This window comes from Trachypithecus francoisi, unplaced genomic scaffold (assembly GCF_009764315.1).
Source record: "Trachypithecus francoisi isolate TF-2019V2 unplaced genomic scaffold, Tfra_2.0 Lachesis_group3, whole genome shotgun sequence".
Taxonomy (NCBI): domain Eukaryota; kingdom Metazoa; phylum Chordata; class Mammalia; order Primates; family Cercopithecidae; genus Trachypithecus; species Trachypithecus francoisi.
Window position 1 is genome coordinate 29,321,754 of NW_022681468.1, and position 19,934 is coordinate 29,341,687.

General features: G+C 51.0%; 1 protein-coding gene across 3 annotated transcripts in view; it reads right to left on the reverse strand.

Moving 5' to 3' along the window:
• ADCK1 (aarF domain containing kinase 1) overlaps nucleotides 1-19,934 on the reverse strand; it is a 131,497-nt gene that overhangs the window by 57,284 nt on the left and 54,279 nt on the right. For all 3 annotated transcript variants that reach the window (XM_033187263.1, XM_033187262.1, XM_033187261.1), the window contains one exon: nucleotides 18,701-18,904. In XM_033187263.1, the coding sequence (XP_033043154.1) occupies nucleotides 18,701-18,904 (204 nt within the window). The remainder of the gene's footprint in view (nucleotides 1-18,700; nucleotides 18,905-19,934) is intronic.

The following is a 19,934-nucleotide window of genomic DNA, read 5'->3' on the forward strand; positions in this document are numbered from 1 at the left end:
CCAAAACCCTTTGTGTTTTTGTTTGTTTTTGAGACAGAGTCTCACCCTGTTGGCCCAGGCTGGAGTGCAGTGGCACGATCTCAGCTCACTGCAGCCTCCACCTCCCAGGTTCAAGCGATTCGCTTGCCTCAGCCTCCCAAGTAGCTGGGACTACAGGTGTGCACCACCACACCTGGCTAATTTTTATATTTTTAGTAGAGACAGGGCTTCACCATGTTGGCCGGGATGGTCTTGAACTCCTGACGTCAGGTGATCCACCCGCCTTGGCCTCCCAAAGTACTGGGATTATAGGCATAAGCCACTGTACCCAGCCCCAAAGCTCTTTGTACACGCAAGGATGTTGCACCCAGTAAAAAAGCTTTCTGGATTCACTTGGCATATGATACCAGCAGTGCCCAAGAATTTTACAGGGAAGTAAACCCAGGCGCCATGGATCTACCGGGGAGACAAAGCCCACACTTGGGAGGTGGGGGTTGGCAGCCAACATAACTCTACTGGCTCAGCCCAGAAAGCAGAGCAGTGATTAAGAACACCAGCATTGGGGTCAGCAACCCAACCCTCTCTGCCATGGTAGAGCTATGGTTTACTGGGGCGCATGCCCATTCGTTGACATGTTGCCTATGGCTGCACTTGTGCCACCACTACAGAGGTAACCAGTTGCGACAGAGAGATGGTATGGCCTGCAACAGCTAAAACATTTATTATCTGACCCTGTGGTAGGCAGAAAATGAGCCCCCCCAAAGATGTTCACCTTCTGTGGCAAAAGATACTTTACAGGTGCGCCAAAGGCAAGGCTTTTGAGGTGGAAAGATGAACCTGGATTATCCAGGTGGGCCCAATATCAACCCAAGAATCCTTATAAGAGGGAGGTAGGAGGGCCAGAATTAGAGAAAGAGATGACATGACAGGTGCAGAGGTGACAGGGTGAAAAAGGCAGAGGGAGACTGGAAGATGCTATACCACTGGCTGTAAAGATGAAGGAAGGGGCCACAAGCCAAGGGAGGCAGGTGGCTTCTAAAAGCTGGAAAAGGCAAGAAAAGGGAGTCTCCCCTAGAGCCTTTAGAAGGAATACAGCCCTGTCAACACCTTAATTTTCAGACTGCTGATCTGCAGGATAAGATAATAAATGTGTGTTGACTGAAACCATGCAATGCGTGGTCATTTGTGACAGCAGCCAATAGGAGCCTCATACAGGCCCTTTACAAACTTTATGGACTGGTGATTAGAGCGCTAGTGTCACGCTCTCAGTGGAAGTCTGTTTTAAGTCTTTTGCTATATTTTCTAGGGTCGTAGTGGGGCTGGAAAGCTGGGGAGTGAGACGAGGGGAACATAGGTCAAGTGTGAACCCCAAGATGTGAGACCACGAAGGGGAACATCACAGCTTCCTAGTTCTGCCATGCCAGGTGAGGACACCTGAAACCAGTCCCTGTTTCCCTCCCAGGCTTCCTCCTCAATGTCATTCCTTCCCAGCACCAGGGCCAAATGTTCGGCCCTGCTCAGATGAAGCGACATCTTCCTCTCTTCCCGAGGAGCCCAATTTCCTCTGCCGCCTCACACGCAGGCAGCAGTCCTTGGTTCACACACAGCAGTGGGGCCAGGCCAGACTCTCATCCTATGAGGACTCCAGGGTGGACGTGCAGGAGCAGCTCCAGCTGTTGAAATAACAGCCTCGGCCGGGCGCGGTGGCTCACACTTGTAATCCCAGCACTTTGGGAGGCCGAGGTGGGTGGATCATGAAGTCAGGAGATTGAGACCATCCTGGCTAACACGGTGAAACCCCGTCTCTACTAAAAAACAAAAAATTAGCCAGGCGTCTTGGCGGGCGCCTGTAGTCCCAGCTATTCGAGAGGCTGAGGCAGGAGAATGGCGTAAACCCGGGAGGCGGAGCTTGTGGTGAGCTGAGATCACGCCACTGCACTCCAGCCTGGGCGACAGAACGAGCCGCCGTCTCAAAAAAAAAAAAAAAAAAAAGAAAGAAAGAAATAACAGCCTCTCCATCCACAAACCCGGTAACAGGGAAACACACTCACCCCAGAGCTCTCATTAGATCAGGGTGCTTTTTTTTTTTTTTTTTAGTATCTAGAAACCAGAGACCCTAGGCTGTTTAGCCTCTCAATGCTGAACCCTACATTGCTCAGTGCCACCTGCCAGCCTTCTGACCACAACCCACTCGCTCCTACCCTGAGGAAAGAGGGGGCAACTATGCAAATTCCAGCATTGTACAAAATTCCTTCCCCAACTGCCAGCAGGATGACCCGCTAACACCCCCCACTGTGCATGCCAGAATCCGGGGAGGTGACTGTGGCACCTCCACCTCCTCCACGCCTCTCCATGTAACCTATCCTTGAGTCCTGTGGTTTCCATCTGCAAATATGCCAGTCCTCTCCTCTCCACTTCCCTATGTCCAAGCCACCATCCCCTTTTGCCTGGATGACCATAACTGCCCCGTAACTGGTCTTCCAGTGAGTTCTACTCTTGTTCCCCACACCAGCCTTGGACCCCATCAGCACACCCAGCTCAGCTCTCCAGCCTCATCTTTCAGGGTCTCTGCCTGCCCTGCTGCCACCAAGCCCCTCCTGTCTCTGGACAGACCCAGGTTCTTTCCCATCCTGAGGTCTCTGCATTCTTGTTCTCTCTGTCCCATCCACCTGTCCCTTAACCATCCTCTGGTCTCAGCTTCAATACTGCAACCTCCCTGCAGTCACTCAAGTGCCAAGAGGAAAAGTCTAGGGCACTTTATCACAGGTGTTATTAAAGCTTTATTTTTCTCCTCACACATTTAACAGCTGCTCTTCCCCTATAAATAGATCATAGTGCCCTGATGGTAGATTGTTCACCCACATAACCCCTGGGGCCAGCACATAGAAGCGCGATAAATACCTGCAAAGTCAAACAATGAATACACAGGATTGGTGAAGTCCCAGCAGGGGGAGGGGACACACAGAGTCCACATACAGTAGCCCCTGCCTGTAGACACCCAAGCCATCCAGACCCAGCACCTGCCCCACCCCAGCCTGGGAGACACGGGCCTCTCTAGTCTGGCCTCAAGGTTCAGACCCCACCCTCAGGTGATACTATAAAGGACATCTTCAGTCCTGCCCCAAAGGCCTTCTCCATGCCTTCATGTACATTCTCCTCTTGACCACACTAAAGTTCTGCTCACGTCTCACCTCCTCCAGAAAGCCCCAACGACCCCTCCTACAACCCTATTTGTGGATTCCAAGAATCCCCAAATGCTGTAGCCCAAACCTCAGATAACCTTCTCTCTTCTAGTGCAGACCTCTTTCAAAGTGAAGTCTGTAACTCTTTCTGTACCTGAAATGTAAGCTCCTCAGAGGCACCAGGGTGGTTGTGATGAATCAAGAGGAGTCAAGCAAAGCCGCCCATGCAGTTCCTTCCTCCAACCCTCTTGCCCTATTTGTACCACTGGGAAAGAGTTCTGCACTCTCAGCAAGAGTACGGGGACGGGGGACAGTCTAGTCCCACAGTCCCACCTCTGCCACCACCCAGCTATGGGACCTCAGCGAAGTCACCTCACCTTGGGTCTTAGTTCCTCACTTGTAAAAGCGGAGTGTTCGAGTACTTGATCCTGGTTAGCCTTTCTAATGCCATGATCCTGTAACTCCCACCTTCCATCCGAATGGTAGCCTGGTGTATTCATCTGTTCTTACACTGCTAATAAAGACATACCCAGGGCTGGGGAATTTATAAAGAAAACAGGTTTAACTGACTTATAGTTCAGTGTGGCTGGGGAGCCCTCAGAAAACTTATAATTGTGGCGGAAGGGGAAGCAAACACTTCCTTCTTCACATGGTGGCAGGAAGAAGAAGAATGAGTGCCCAGTGAAGGGGGAAGCCCCTTAGAAAACCATCAGATTATGTGAGAACTCACTCACTATCACAAGAACAGGACGGGGGAGCTACAATTCCAGATGAGATTTGCGTGGGGACAGAGCCAAAGCATATCACCCAGCATCATCCCAGCAAACCTACACACACACACACGTGCACACATTCAAACACAAGTACATATTCCAGTCCAGTGCTCCACCTGGGGTCAGGCTACACTGCCTGGTTACATGCAGGCACACACACACACACACACGCACACTCATGCACAAGCCAGCAGCTGCCGAGGCTTCCCTTCCAAAGTGGCACAGGTAAAGCCACGGATGAGCTCCCCTCGAACAGGGCCTCCCATGGCATAAATCACCAAGGAGGCCTGGCCTGGGAAATGGGCTTGTTTCTGAAGCTCCATGAATAAAGAAGCAGGCACAGCTGGCCTATTCATAATCAGCATAAAAAATTGATTAGCCCTTTCCAGATTAAACATTATTGTTTTAACAGTGAACATAAATCAGCAAGACGTGGAGGTCTCGGCTCCCTCTGCTGCCAAGTGGCAGCAGCAGGTAGAAAGCGGTGGGGAAGAGGTGAGGGATAAGAGACTACTTACTGGTTACAGTGTATACTGCTTAGGCGACAGGTGCACTAAATCTCAGGATCGCCACAAAAGAACTTACCCATGTAACCAAAAACCACCTGTACCCTAAAAACTATTAAACCTTAAAACATTTTTAAAAGCAGTGGGGAGGCTGGGCATAGTGGCTCACTCCTGTAATCCCAGCACTTTGGGAGGTCAAGGCTGGGAGGTCACCTGAGGTCAGGAATTCGAGACCAGCCTGGCCAACATGATAAAACCCCGTCTCTTCTAAAAATACAAAAAATTAGCTGGGCATGGTGGTGGACGCCTGTAATCCCAGCTACTCAGGAGGCTGAGGCAGGAGAATCACTTGAACCCGGGAGGCAGAGGTTATAGCGAGCCAAGATCACGCCACTGCACTCTAGCCTAGGCAACAAGAGCGAAACTCCATCTCAAACCAAAAAAAGGAGTGGGGAAAGGGGACCCGGGGGCAGCAGTAGACCCAGCTCCAAGGAGGCAGGCAGGAGAGCAAAAGGGCACCCCTACTCTCCCCCAAGGCCAGCCCCCCACCGGAGAGCACAGAGGGATAGCACCTTTCCCAGGGGTAAGACAGAGAAGAGCCTAACACCCCACTTCCCCCTTCTCCTCGGCCACCTTATGATTGGCTTTTAAGGAACACAGGTCAGAGGCCAGCCCAGAGCGGAAGGCAAGATGTGGGGTCAGAGGAAAGGTGCTGGCCCCGCCCAACCTCACAGGCAGGTCTCCCGGGTCACTTGCCTCTTAGAAGCAGCCTGTGTAACTGAAGTGTGTATCTCTGGAGTTCGGTGACACTCAAGTTCAGTTTCTGGCTCAGCCATCATCCTGCTGTGTGACCCTGAGGAAGTTACTTAATGTCTCGGAGTCTCAGCGCCTATGTCTGGAAGTGATGGGAAAGGGATGCCAATCTCTCGGAGCTGTGTGAGGACTAGATGAGACCATGTGTTTGAAAACATCTAATTCGTGCCCAGGACAGAGGAAAAGCTAAATATTCAGTTCCTTGACCTGCAAGAGTTCCTCATCTGCCTGCCCTGCCTCCCGTTTAGGAATGCTGACAGAAGGTGTAAGCTGCTAGGATGAGAAACCTTTGTGAAAAGCACAGGACCCTTTGCAAAGAGCCACAGAATGCTGGAGTTAGAAGCGTGGGTTCTGAAGCCAGACCTGACTCTGCTCACATTCTCTGAGTGACTCAGGCATGAGACCTAACATCTCTGGCCTCAGTTTGCACCTCTGTGAAATAGGAATAATAAAAACAGTACTTACTTTCACAGAGCAGTTGTGAGGCTTGTAGGAGATGATGCTGGCCTAGCCCTGACAGTGCTCCACCTGCTCCCCTCCAGCTCCTGCATAACCCCCAGGATTTGCATCTGTGCCAGAGACTCCCTGGGACTTCCAAGTCTCAGGAAGTATCAGCCCCCAGGAGCAGCTGTCAGTTAAAGAAGTTAGGGCCAGGCACTTTGGGAGGTCAAAATGGGCAGATCACCTGAGGCCAGGAGGTTGAGACCAGTCTGGCCAACATAGGGAAACCCTGTCTCTACTAAAAACACAAAAATTAGCCTGGCTTGGTGGCATATGCCTGTAATCCCAGCTACTTGGGAGGCTGAGGCGGGACAATCGCTTGAACCCGGGAGGCGAGGGTTGCAGTGAGCAGAGATCATGCCACTGCACTCTAGCCTGGGCAACACAGTGAGACTCTGTCACAAAAAAAAAAAAAAAAGAGAAGTTAGAAAGTTGTTGTATGAATGAATATCCTACCTTGGCCCTTGGGTGGGATGGGTGAAAGGAACGTATTTGACAACATTTCCAAGTCTGCCCACAGGACTGACCTGATTTTGCCCACAGTAGCCACTGGTTTAAGAGCAGAGAGTTACCAGCTGCCTCCTCCTTCCTGAACCACGTCCCCACTTCCCTACTGGCAGCATCTGAGCATCCCACAAAATCACTTTTACTCAAATTATTGTTTGTTTTTAGGAAAGCCCAAACTAAGACAAGCACATATCCCTCACTCATTTGGCCATGTTGGCCCGTATGTTCATTGTACATGTGGGCAGGCCTAAGGCTCCTCTAACAAGCCATCCCTTCTCCCGGGGCTATCACCAGGAAGAACAGGCCTCTGGGTCACGAGGAGACAGGGAGAGGCATCAGAAGCCACTGCAATCACATCCACTCTGCCCATACTGACAGCCCCAACCTTGAGCAGACTCCAGGGAGACCCATTCCCTATCTCCCTGGGGAAGAGAAGGAAGCCCACGAGTTCCAGTCAGGGAGGAAATGAGGGCTCTGTGACCCCTGTGGCAGTCCCATAAGGCATGGGGCCAACTGCCAAGGCAGGTCCTTCAAGAGCCGTGACCATGGCGTTTGTCCTCCAGGCTACGGCCTCCTGACGCACTGCCCAGCCTGGGACACTCACGCTCTGAGCTCCAGGGAGATGTTGAGGGGAGGAAAATGGCACCTGCCCCAGCTTAGGGAGACAGCTAAAAAGGCTCCATAGGGAGAGCTCACCTCTGCTGGATATGGATGATGGAAAGAGCCTCCTCAAAGGGCCCCTCCTTGGGAGCCCTCCATCCATCCTACACCATGAGCTCACTTTGCCTCAAATGTCTCTTTATCAGTCTTGGGCACACACAAGAACACACACACACTATTAGCCGATTTGACTTTACTTCTAAGACCTGGGGCCTCAGAAGATACCCTAAAACTTGCCACAGCAAGACCCAATGCCTGTGGCTCTCTTTACTGTCCCCCAGAAATCAGCCCTTCTGCAGGGCTAGGAGCTGCAGAGCAGGAAGAGTGGAGATGTCATCATCAGAGCTCCAATTCTGGTTCTGCTTCTTACTAGCTATGTGAACATGGCTGTTACCCTCTCAGGGCCTCTGCCTCCTCAACTGGAAAACCAGAATGGTAGTCTACCAGCCTTGCAGTTATTGTAAAGGTTACAAAACAATATCTGTAACACATCCAGCCAATGTACACTACATAACAAGTACCAAATAAACACAACCATATGTTATTATCCACCAACACTAATACCTACCATCTTGTCTGCCTTTACCCATCTGTGTTGGTCTGTTCTCACGCTGCTATAAAGAAATACCTGAGGCTGGGTAATTTATAAAGAAAAGTGGGGTGGGGTGGAGCAGACACTATTTAAGCCAGTACAACATCTGACTTAGGCTAAGTCAATCGGAGTCCTGAAATTGGGGAGCAGGGTCAGGCCCTCTTAGGTGTGAAGCTGAGAAGACGTGAGGGTAAAAGCTGCCAATGGTAGCTGGTCATGGAGGGAAGCAGCTGATGCATAGAGAGAAGTTGTCAGGAGAGATACAAGAGTCCCAGAAGAGAGCCCCAAGGCCCAACTCTAGCCCAACCCTATCTACAATGCAACACATCTCCTTTTCTGCCTTGGCTCGTTCAAGCTGGAGTTAAGATTCTGACTACAAAAGACCTAATGCACCCATCTGCTGTGGGCTGAACCGTGCCCCCCAAATATTCATATGTGGAAGTCCTAACCCCAGCCTAGAATGTGACCTTATTTGGAAATGACGTCATTGCAGATATATTCATAATTAGTTAAGATGAGGTCACACTGGAGTAGCACAATCATAATCCAATACGACTGTGTCCCTATAAAAAGGGGAAATTTGGACACAGAGCCAGACACCCACATGAAGAGGATACCATGTGAAGATAGATGAAGGCAGAGATCGGGGAGATGCATCTCCAAACCAAGGAACACCAGAGATTGCCAGCAAACCCCCAGAAGCTGGGGCCAAGGCCTGGAACAGATCCTCCCTCACGGCCTCAGAAGGAACCCACCCTGCTGATACCTTGATGTCAGACCTCTGGCTTCCAGAACTGTGGGACAATACATTTGTTGTTTAAGCCACAGGTTTGGGACTAGCCCTAGAAAACCAATACGCCATCCGACCAAAGCTCCCTGCCACTTCAGGTCAGCTTGTCGGCTCTCTGGGCATTGAATTACCTGTGGTCATCACTCACCACCAACTGCCAACCCTGTGTGCCCTCAGAATTCCCCTCCTCAAATCTTACTCATCCTTCAAGGACCAGTTCAAAGCCCAAACCCCCACCACCAGGAACCCGCCTCTGAACTTCCCCTGAACTTCCCATCCATCAGCCCCACAGCTGAGGGCTTAATTGTTCCCTAATTACTCCCTCTGTGCTGGGTTCTGCCTGCTTGGCTTTGGAGGGAGGGGCACAGCATTAACATTCTGTGTATCCCCCGCTGCAGTGGCACATGGGTAAGAGAAGAGCAGTTGCTCCACAAATCTGTATTCTCTAGGTGAGCAAACCAACAAGTGGTGGGCCCCAACCTTCCCAGGGTTAGTGAATGGGGCCACCGTGGGCTGAGGCCTTTTATCTGCAGGAAGTGGGAAGGGAACAGTCCAGACACACCAGCCGATCAGAGGGCTTGGGCACGACGCTGTGCACTAGATCCCAAAAGAGGGGAGGCACCCCACGTCCAGCCTGTGGACCGAAAGTGAACTGGTGAGCACATTAGTATAATCACCCCAAACCACTGGCAGAAGGACAAAAAGAACCATAGGATCCTGGACTTAGGAAAAATACGGCTTCCTCAAAGTCCACAGGAAACCACAAGGTCCCAAGGCCAATGAAAGCTGCGGAGGCCCACTGGGTGCCTCTGACAGCAAGGCCAGCCCGATTGCTTGACTGAGTGCTGCCCTCTCTTCTGGGCACTGAGCTTCCATCTGAAACAGAATAGTCCAGGAGGAAGAGCACCAGATCAGGAATCAGATTCCTGGGTTCTAGCACCTGGGTTCTAGTCCTGTTTCTACCACCAACCAGTTGTGTCATTGAACAAGTGACTGCCCCTCTCTGAGCCTCAGTTTCCTCACCTGTGAAATGTGGGGGTCGCGTTAAATGATTTATAAGCCCTCACGACCCGTGAGTGATTCTCCCAGATGACTTTTGTCCAAAGCACTTGCCACTGAACAGAAGGTGAACAGAGTCAGTATTTGTTAAACCTCAGGAAGATCGAGGCAGCAGGCAAGGTGCTGGATACAAGATGAGGGTGCCGGTCTTACTGCCCACTTTCATCCTCACAACGACTCTACACGTAATAAGCACAGCTGACAGTGAACTGGCATTTACCATTCACCAGGCGGTGCACTGTGGCTGGGATACAGCATTCAATCCTCACCACCACCCTGTTCATGGAAAGCCTCTCTTATCATCCCTGTTTACACACGAGGAAACCAAGTCTCAGCAAAATCACAAAACTTACCCAGGATGACATAGAACATGGTGACACCGGGATTTGAGGTGCAGGACACAGGCGGGGAGCAGGGCAAAGAGAGGGGACAGGCCTGCAGGAGGGCAGTGGTCACAGGGAGGAGGCCGGGCCAGATGGGCCATCAGCAGGAAGCGCAAGCCAGGGCCACCTCAACCATTGCCTTGCCTCTCCCGCAGTGACTAACGGCAGGCCATCCGTCCGCGCTGACAGCAATGCTTCCTGCCATCCATCTCCCACTAGTTAAATTGCAGTTTTATGGCCAAAATCTCTCTCTCATAATTGATAAAAATCTTCTTTTGATGTCAGCATTATTGGGGCGGAAATGGGTTTTTTTCTTCTTCATTATGTTTTTAATACAAATGTATTTTTTATTGAGAGCTGCTGGGAAGGCAGGATGAGGCCCAGCCGGGAGGAGGTGATCCCACTCCCTGGCCCCCAGTTCTCCTACACATGGCTTCACAGCCACCAGATCCTTCTGTTCCATTCCCAGAATACTCATCTGGTACCCTTCTCAGGGACAGTCTAGGGAGACAAACCAGATGCCTGAACAAACAAAGGTGGTGCTCAGGACCAGGAGAAGCAAGTCTACAGATCGCCGCAGGCTTCCAGGAGGGCTTCCAGGTAGTGTTGGGCCTGTGATGCAGCCTGGGCTGGTAGAGGGTGAGCTGACCTCATCTGGACCCTGCCAGCATGGGAGAACGGCACTCCAAGGGGCAGAGCCAGGGCACTCCAGGGGGCAGGGACCCCAGGGGCTGGTACAGTACCCGGCACAGAGGAAGTGCTCAGTAAATGCACATGAGTAAACAAGAGGAGGATGGGGAGAAGTTGGATCAGTGCTGGAAAGAAGGCAGCAAAGAATATAAGAGGCTGGAGGCATCTCTCCCCTGTGGGGGCTGCAGGCACAGGTGGAGTCAGTCCCCAGGGTAGGAGGGGCTCTCCTACCCTCTTTCTGCTCTAACCACTTCCCTACTCCCAGTCCAGCCCAGGGCATGCTCAGCCCTGGATACAGTCCACACCTGGCCCCACCAGGACACTGTAAGGGAAGCCGAATCTGGCTGCCACCTTACAAGTGAAGAGGGCTAGGCAAGTGGGTCCTAAATACAGCACAGCCACCAACTCCATGACTAAGGGCACCTGTGACTCCTCGTTGACAATCTGGCCAGACTTCCACCTCTGCTCACCCCTCATCCATGGAATTAGCCCTGCCTGGAGACCAACAGCACATACATCAGAGTCCCTAATCCAGAGGAAAGCTGCCAAAGAGCCTTGGGAAACTGCAGCCATTAACCCTAACCAGCTGAGCTGCCCCCCAGGTAACCCCTCAAAGTGGAAGACAGAGCCCTAGAAACCCAGGCTGCTCCTTAGGGAGCCTGTGGGGATTTTTAAAAATGGCGGGGAAGGGGCTGGCCAGGTAGAGTGCTGGGTACTGATCAGGAAGAGGAAGAGAAAGGAGGATTATTCTAGCAAAACAGTACAGTCATGTGCCGCATAACAACATTTTGGTCAACAATGGACCACATATGCAAAAGCGGTCCATTATATTAATAATACCATATTTTTACTGTACCTTTTCTATGTTTAGATAGATAAATACTCACCATTGTGTTACAATTGCCTAGATTCAAGCCTCCCTCAGTCTCACATTCTGAAAATAACAGGCTATACCATATACCCCAAGTATATCGTAGGCTATCCCATCTAGGTTTGTGTAAGTACTCTGTGATGTTCACACAGCAACAAAATCGCCTAATTACGCATTTCTCAGAACATATCACCATCATTAAGCAACATATGACTGAATAGGGGACAGAGAGTTGTACCAGTTATCAGAAGCCCAGGTAAAGATGGAACTCTGCCATTTACAAGTCTCTCAAAATCCCAGTTCCTGCTCATATAAAGCACACAGCACAATACACAGAAATAATTATTATTATTTTTTTTTTTAGGTGGAGTCTCGCTCTGTGTCCCAGGCTGGAGTGCAATGGTGCAATCTCAGCTCACTGCAAGCTCCGCCTCCTGGGTTCACGCCATTCTCCTGCCTCAGACTCCCAAGTAGCTGGGACTACAGGCGCCCGCCACCATGCCCAGCTAATTTTTTGTATTTTTAGTAGAGATGGGGTTTCACCGTGTTAGCCAGGATGGTCTCAATCTCCTGACCTCATGATCCGCCCACCTCGGCCTCCCAAAGTGCTGGGATTACAGGCGTGAGCCACCATGCCTGGCCACAGAGATAATTATTAACGCTTACTGACCCTTGCCCTGCAGCAAGCTTGCTCTAGGTGCTCCACAATCTTTAACTCCATCCATCCCCACATCAAGCCTAGGCGGCAGGTAGTGTTATGATTCCAATTTCAGGGATCAGGAAATGGAGGCATAGGACAGAGAGCGTAAGTAACATGCCCAAGGCCACAAAGCCAATATACCAACAGGCAGTTTGGCTCTTGCCTACTGCCAAGGCTCGCTATGAAGCGCCAGGCCGTGTGAAAGCAGACTGAGGGCACACATGTGCAATCCTGGCAGAGGGGGACATGGGGAATTACGATGGTTAATTTTATATGTCAACCTGGCGGGGCCACGGCACCCAGATATTGGGCCAAGCATTACTCTGGATGTTTCTGTGAGGGGTTTTGTTTTTGTTTTTGTTTTGATACGGAGTGTCACTCTGTCACCTGGGAGGCTGGAGTGCAGTGGAATGATCTTGCCTCACTGCAACCTCCACCTCCCGGGTTCAAGGGATTCTCCTGCCTCACCCTCCTGAGTAGCTGGGATTACAGGTGTGCATGACCACACTTGGCTAAATTTTGTCTTTTTTTTAGTAGAGACGGAGGTTTCACCATGTTGCCCAGGCTGGTCTCGAACTCCTGACCTCAGGTGATCTGCCTGCCTCAGCCTCCCAAAGTCCTGGGATTACAGGCATAAGCCATTGCACTCAGCTGTGTGAGGGTACTTTTAGGTGACATTTACAGTTTGTTTGTTTTATTAATTCAATTTTTTAAAAAAATTTTTTAACAGACATGGGGTCTCACTATATTGCCCAGGTTTGTCTCGAACTCCTGGGCTCAAGCAATCCTCCCATCTCAGCCTCCCAAAGTGCTGGGATTACAGGCATGAGCCGCTGTACCCAGCCAAGATTTAGTTATATTAGTGGACTGTGAATAAAACAGATTACTCTCCATAGCACGGGTGGGCCTCATGCAGTCAGATAAGGGGCTGAATAGAACAAAGACTGACCTTCCCCAAGCAAGAAGGAATTCTGCCAGCAGGTAACCTTCAAACAGCCTTCAGACTTGAACTGCACCATTGGCTCTTCCTGGGTCTCCAGCCTGCTGCGTCACGCTGCAGATTTTGGACTTCCCAGCCTCTATAACCCACATCAGCCAATTCCTTAACATCAGTTGGTCTCTCTTTCTCTCTCTCTCTCTCTCCATACACACACACAAGTACACGTGCATGCACAAACACACACACACACACACACACACACATTCATATCCTATTGGTTCTGTTTCTCTGGGAGCCCTGACTTACACAGGAATGAAATCCAGCCCAGCCCAGGCCAACCTGCCATAGACTAGAGGAAGGGATGCAAAAAGAGGGCGCCTTTTCCCCCCTCCCATCAAGTTCTCCACGGGACAGCAGAGGTGCTGTGTGCCCCTCACTGAGGCAGGCCTTCTCCTGCCTTGTCTCTCCACTTCTGCCTTGTTCATGCTGGTCCTTGCACCTACAGTGCCTTCTCTCTGCCACCACCACCGAGCAGGATAAACCGTTGATATTCTTGGAGGAAAGGCTTCTTTATCTCTTTTCTGAACATTTGCTTAAACCTTGAGCAAACAAGACAAACCGCCCTCCCACTGCACCCACAGGCTCTTACAAAACAACTGGATATGAATTACTCTACCTGCTGCACAACGGTACTCCTGCACCTTCTCTCTCCTTCATTCTCATTGAAACTCCAGTCGGATGGTACATCAAGAACACAGAGCACCAGCAACATACACTTGTCCCTAGATACTATGGGGAGCTGTAAAATAAGGTCCCCTGGGAGGAAAGATCAGGGGGTGAAAAACTGATGAAAACAAATTTCAAAGTACAAAAGCCAAACCACACCACCCAGACACCAATATAAGCATTGCCCCTAACAGAGGTATTTCTGTGCTCCATGCCAGCAGTTGGCCTCATTTCCTTCAGTTTCTCATGGGATTTCAGAGGTGGAAAGAACTTTATCTGATACAACTATATTCTAGGACATAACTGGATCATTTCTTTTTTTTTTTTTTTTTGAGACAAAGTCTCACTCTCTCGCCCAGGCTGGAGTCCAGTAGGCTGATCTCAGCTCACTGCAACCTCCACCTCCCAGGTTCAAGTGATTCCTGCCTCAGCCTTCCAAGTAGCTTGGATGACAGGCGCCCGCCACCACACCCAGCTAATTTTTCTATTTTTAGTAGAGACAGGGTTTCACCATGTTGGTCAGGCTGGTCTCGAACGCCTGACCTCAACTGATCCACCTGCCTCAGCCTCCCAGTGGGATTATAGGCATGAGATATTATAGGCCAGGATACCACTGAGAAGCAGGACATCTTTGGATGGATGCTGCGTACCTGGGGCCAGCTCCACATTAAGGGACCGATAGTCAGGGCCAGCTCCCTGTAAAAAGGGAACCACTGGTCTTTATCAAACCTCTGCCCTACTCTCCCGGCCCTGCGCCAAGTAGCCTAAGGACACTATGCACGACTTGGACCATTTCTTGAAATAGGCTGTAACAAGATCTGACTTGTCTGTATGTCTTGGGGGCAGGTATAGATGTGTGTGTGTATACATGACCAAAGATAACAGCACGGTGCGGTTCACAGTTCTACAGATCATCCCTTAATTCCCACGATAACTCTATCCACAAGCTTCCCACCCACCTCAAACCTCCCCATCTATATCTTCCTCCCCTTTTCAAAGAGGACCTCATCTCCCACATTACCAAAAATTCAAGCTACTAGGCAAATTCCTTCAATCACCCAACCACATGCCCCACCCCACTCCGTATATCTCAGTTTCTTCATCCTTCTTTTGATCAGTCCCTCCCCAAGTTCTTCTCTCCCTCAGGCTCACATTCTGAAAAGAACATTCTAGGCCCTTCATAATGTGGCCTCAGCCCCAAACCTACAATCTCTGCTCCACTATTCACCGGCTGAATGCCACATTGTAATCAACAAGACTTCACTGTTCACCTCCGTGCTTTATGCTTTCCTGTCCCTGCACCTCTGCCGAGCCCTGCTTATTAATCAGTAATCACCTCCTCCAACATCCACGTCCTCCAATTCCATCCATCTCTAAGGGGCTGGGTCAGAGGCCACCTGCTTCAGAAGGCCTCCATCTGCCCAAGGCAACCTCTCTTTCCTCGGCAAGCTCCTTGAGCACTATGTGGCCATGTATTACCATGATGAGTGAACCTCCCAGGACCCTGGACTGTGAGGACTGGAACGAAGTCATATCCATCCCTGGCTACACCCAAGTGTCCATCACTGTCCTTTTTCGCTAAATACCAACTGCGTAGACCAGCAGGAGAGAGAAGGAATGAAGGAAATGGTGCTGAGGCACAGAATCACTAGCCATTAGAGACTGCGGAGCATCAGAGAACTCCTAACCCCAATGCCACGTCCTCCAACATGGAGCCAAGGGCTCAGGCGCCCAGGGAGGTCAACAGCCTCGTGGCTGAGGCCTATGCATACCCATTCAGGGTGTAGAGATATCAGTCTGGGTTCCTTCAACAGCATGAACCATGCCCAAGAGTAGAAAGAGCCCCAGTCTCGTCCACCTGGTCAGGGATCCCTCAAAAGGGAAGGGCCAGGTCTTCACAACCATCCCTGACTTGCAAGCTCAGGCGCCATCTGCTGGCCAAGGTCAGCACTGCATCTGGACCCACAGCCCCAAGGGCAGTCAAGGGGGCCAAGGCTGGGAACACCCCCGACCCAGTCCAGAGCCAGGTCACTTTTGAGGAGACAGAAACGACCCCACTTCCCAGAGGCTGGGCTCCTGTTTGCCTCCTGGAACCTGTCTTTCAGGATATAAGCCTAACATCCAAACAAAGGAAAAAAGTAAGTTTCTTTCTGGTAATACTAGCCGAGAAACTTCCAAGATACACACACAGACATACACAACTGCTTTTTTTTTCCTGCCAAATAGAAGCTGTTATGTAGAGGACAAATCATCAGCCTGGGAATTAGAGGACGTGAGGTCTCATCCTGTTGCTTGTCATCAACCCTCCCTTAGCAATGTGGCCCCCAGCACACTCCCTGCCTGAGCCAATGCTATGCAAGGATGGTGCCCCTTCAAGTGCCCTCACCTCTGCACTGATGGTGCCAGCTGATGTGCAGAAATTCTGACTGATCCAGAAATGAACATGAACCGTGGGGTCCAGAAGTACTGCACCCTCAATCTTACCCCCACATCCACGCTGGCAACACCCCACAAGGCCGGGCCCCACCTGCCTGCGACAGGGACGGGTCTGAGGACATAGTGACCTCTAACACTGCTGTTGACCATCCAAGTGTCTCTCTCACTGCGCCTCCACTCTCTACAGTCTGAGCTTTAGGAGCACTTACGGAATCTCTGAGTTCAAGGTAACCTCAAGCCTATCCGAGGACTGGGACCTAGGAAGGTGGTGAGGCAAGACTGACAGCCTCTTTTAAGCCAGGGATGAAACAGACCTTTCTACAGGTCTTGGGCTGGCATGGAGCTGAGGATGAGTGGGGCCCACTCAAGCATCCTGGGGGCGAGACTGCTCCCCGAGAAGTGTCATGGGAGGGGCTGGAGGAGGCTGGAAATGCCAAGTGAGTGACATTCCCCCGCCCTCACACCCCCACACGCACCCACCCTTCTTCCCACATGGCCCCGCTCCCCTCCCTCCACCCACACACTGGGAAAGTGTGTCACCAGGGAACAAATGCCATCTTCCCAGGGGGAGGAGGAGGAAGATGGCAGGGAAGACGAAGTGTGTGCCTGTGGGGCCCTGGGAAGAACCCAGAGGGCTCTGAAGAAGCTCCCCAGCTATGAGGGATGCCCCTCAGAACCGTGACATGGACAGTGGCCCATTTTCTCAGGGAGCTAAAGAAGCATTGTGGGGCAGGAGCCACACGGCCACTGTGCTCAGGGCTAATCGGCAGGGGGTGGAAGGGATTGGAGAAGGGGCCCTGAAGAGCAGGCGACGTCCTCCAACCCCAAACATTCTTTAGCCAGCTGGGTGGGCCACCATGACTGCTGACACTCCAAACTTCCCTCACTCCACCCTGGCTTGGGGACAGCCACTGACATGCCCTTGTCCCACCTCCCTCCCCAGCTCTCCAGACAAGTCAGCCTCCAAGGGTTAACCTGCTGTCTTCTGCTCCTTTTTTCCACCCCGAGAGAGCTGCCACACGCCAGCAATGATGCACTTCACACTGTTATTACCGTGATTTATTTAGTTTTAATTCTGGGGTGAATCTCGTGCTGTTAGAAGCTGGGGGCCAAGCGTCTTGTTAAGAGGCAAAGCCATGAGTGGGCCAGCACTGTGCCAATTCAGTCCCCTCTGCCTAGGGTCCTTCTCTCCTGACCCTGCTCCTCCCAGCTTGCAGCCTGCTCCCTGACTCCAGCCACAGATCTGGTTTACCTTTCACTCACTGTCCCTCCCTTTGGAGGAAATGTTCCTCAGTGGCAGAGGAGTCAGAGACATTTCTATGCTCACCCCCTGTGTGATCCAAGCCCCACTCCAGGCCAGGATACCACTGAGAAGCGGGACATCTTTGGATGGATGTTGCGCACCTGGGGCCAGCTCCACATTAAGGGACCGATAGTCAGGGCCAGCTCCCTGTAAAAAGGGAACCACTGGTCTTTATCAAACCTCTGCCCTACTCTCCCGGCCCTGCGCCAAGTAGCCTAAGGACACTATTTCTAGTTCATCCATTGGCTCTTTAAGCAGCCCCAGGGCACCTGCTAGGTACTGTTTCGGAGCCGTAAATACAGAGTAAAAGGACTGTTGTGGTCTTCATCCTCAAAGACTATGACTTGCAGGGAAACCCTTAGACACAACTAATCAATCCACAAGTTGCACAAGTGCAGGGAGCAAAGTTCTGCAGAGCCCAAAGGAGGGATAAGATCGGTCAAGGAAGGGTCACAGAAGGCTTCCTAGAAGAGCTCGGGTTTGGACGGGAAACCCAGCACCTAGCACCCTGCCTGGGATCTGCTAGCTGGGTAGACAGATAGGCAGATGGCCTGAAGTCACTTGACAAGTCGAGAAGGAAGCAAAGACACCAGGCAGATGGTAGACCATGGCACAAGCACTGAGGACTAAGAATACAGTGAGCTTGAGACAGGTAGCACAATGGGACCAGAGCATGGGGAAATAACCATAGTAGTATAGAACACCATTACTATACAAATAATAGCTAATATTTGTTGAGCACTTGCTCTACATCAGGTACTACACTAAGCACCTTCTATTCATTATCCCATCTCATCCACACAGCAACCTTATGTGGTGGGCTACAGATAAGGAAAGTGAGGTGGCAAGATCAATTATTTGTGCAAGGTCCAAGCTCTTGGCTCTAGAGTCTAAACCACAGTGTCACTCTGCCCCACCAACTTATAGACAGGTAGGTGGAAACCAGATGGGATGGGGCTTGAAAGCCCTGCTGAGGATAAAGCTTCAATAAGGCATTAAACCTTCAGTAAGTGACAGATATTATTAGGTTGAACCATATGAATCATATGTAGATTTCAGGTCAGTAACAGTCTCATATGAACTATTTCATATGGTTGAACTGGTATGTTTCACTGAGGGCAACTGAGATTCCTTCTAACCTCTTTGATTTCAGCACTGAGAGTGTCTGTGACATTTGGTTTTGTCTCACTGGTGGGTCCCCAGCACCCTGGCCGAGACTGCAAGAATTCAGCCTGGGCCTTTTCTGAAGCATCCCAACCCAGGGCCATCCCCGCTGCAAAGGTGGGTACCTCCTTGCCCAGATCCTCTCGGATGACCTGGCGGATCTCTTGCATGCTGCTCTGTGGAGCCTGGCTGTGCAGGACCTTCAGCGTGCTGGTGTACTCCTCTGGCAACAGGTAGTCCAGTGCCCCCAGGTGCTGGCCGACCTTGATGAAGGTGCCCCGGTTGGCACAGCAGAGCTCACAGAGACGCCTGGCAGAGCGAAGGTGCACCTGCAGGAAGACAGGCCAGGGCCAGAGAGGTGTGAGTGCAAACTGTTCCCTAGACCTTGTTCCCTTCACCTTCCTGCTCTGCTTGAAAACCCTCATTACCCCACAATGTCCAGGGCAGGCGCATGCACATGCACACACACACACACACACATGTGCACGTGCACAAACACACACACACACCTTCTCCCTTGGTGTCCAGCTTCCTGGTACATAGGGCAGTCAACTCCAACCTCATACAGAGGCCGCCCTTCATACATGGTCCAGTGCTTCCTACCTCCTCCTCTTCATCAAAACTTACCTAGTCTGGGTCCCCCTCCCCAGAAACAAGCATTCAAGGCTTTTAACCAAGTCTAACCTACTAATGATTCATTCAAGGGACACAGAATTAAAGTATTTGCCACCCACCCCTCAGACATACCAATTATGCTTTGTTTGTTTGGATTGCCACGTTTTATAAAACATGGTCATAGGTATTGTATCTTTTAATCTTCACAGCACCTCAGGAAAGCAAGTTTTGCTATCTTTAAAGAAGACAAACTAGGTTGTTTTGTTTCTAAAGAAATTGCTAGGCCGGGTGCAGTGACTCATGCCTGTAATCCCCACACTTTGGGAGGCTGAGGCAGGTGGATCATGAGGTCAGGAGTTCAAGACCAGCCTGGCCAAGATGCTGAAACCCCATCCCTACTAAAAATACAAAAAATTTATCTGGGCATGGTGGCAGGCACCTGTAATCCCAGCTACTTGGCAGGCTGAGGCAGAGAATTGCTTGAACCCAGGAGGCAGAGGTTGCAGTGAGCTGAGATCATACCACTGCACTCCAGCCTGGGCAACAGAGCGAGACTCCGTCTCAGAAAAAAAAAAAAAAAAGAAAGAAAGAAATCGCTAATCAATATCAAAGGAAGTCCTAGAAAATACTCCAAAATCTAGGGTTCTTTGGTGCAGCAAACTTTAGCAGGGGTCTCTTATTAACTGGAGGAGTCACTGTAGTGAGGGGTATGAGGCACATGAAGAAGGCATCTGGGCAGGCTGT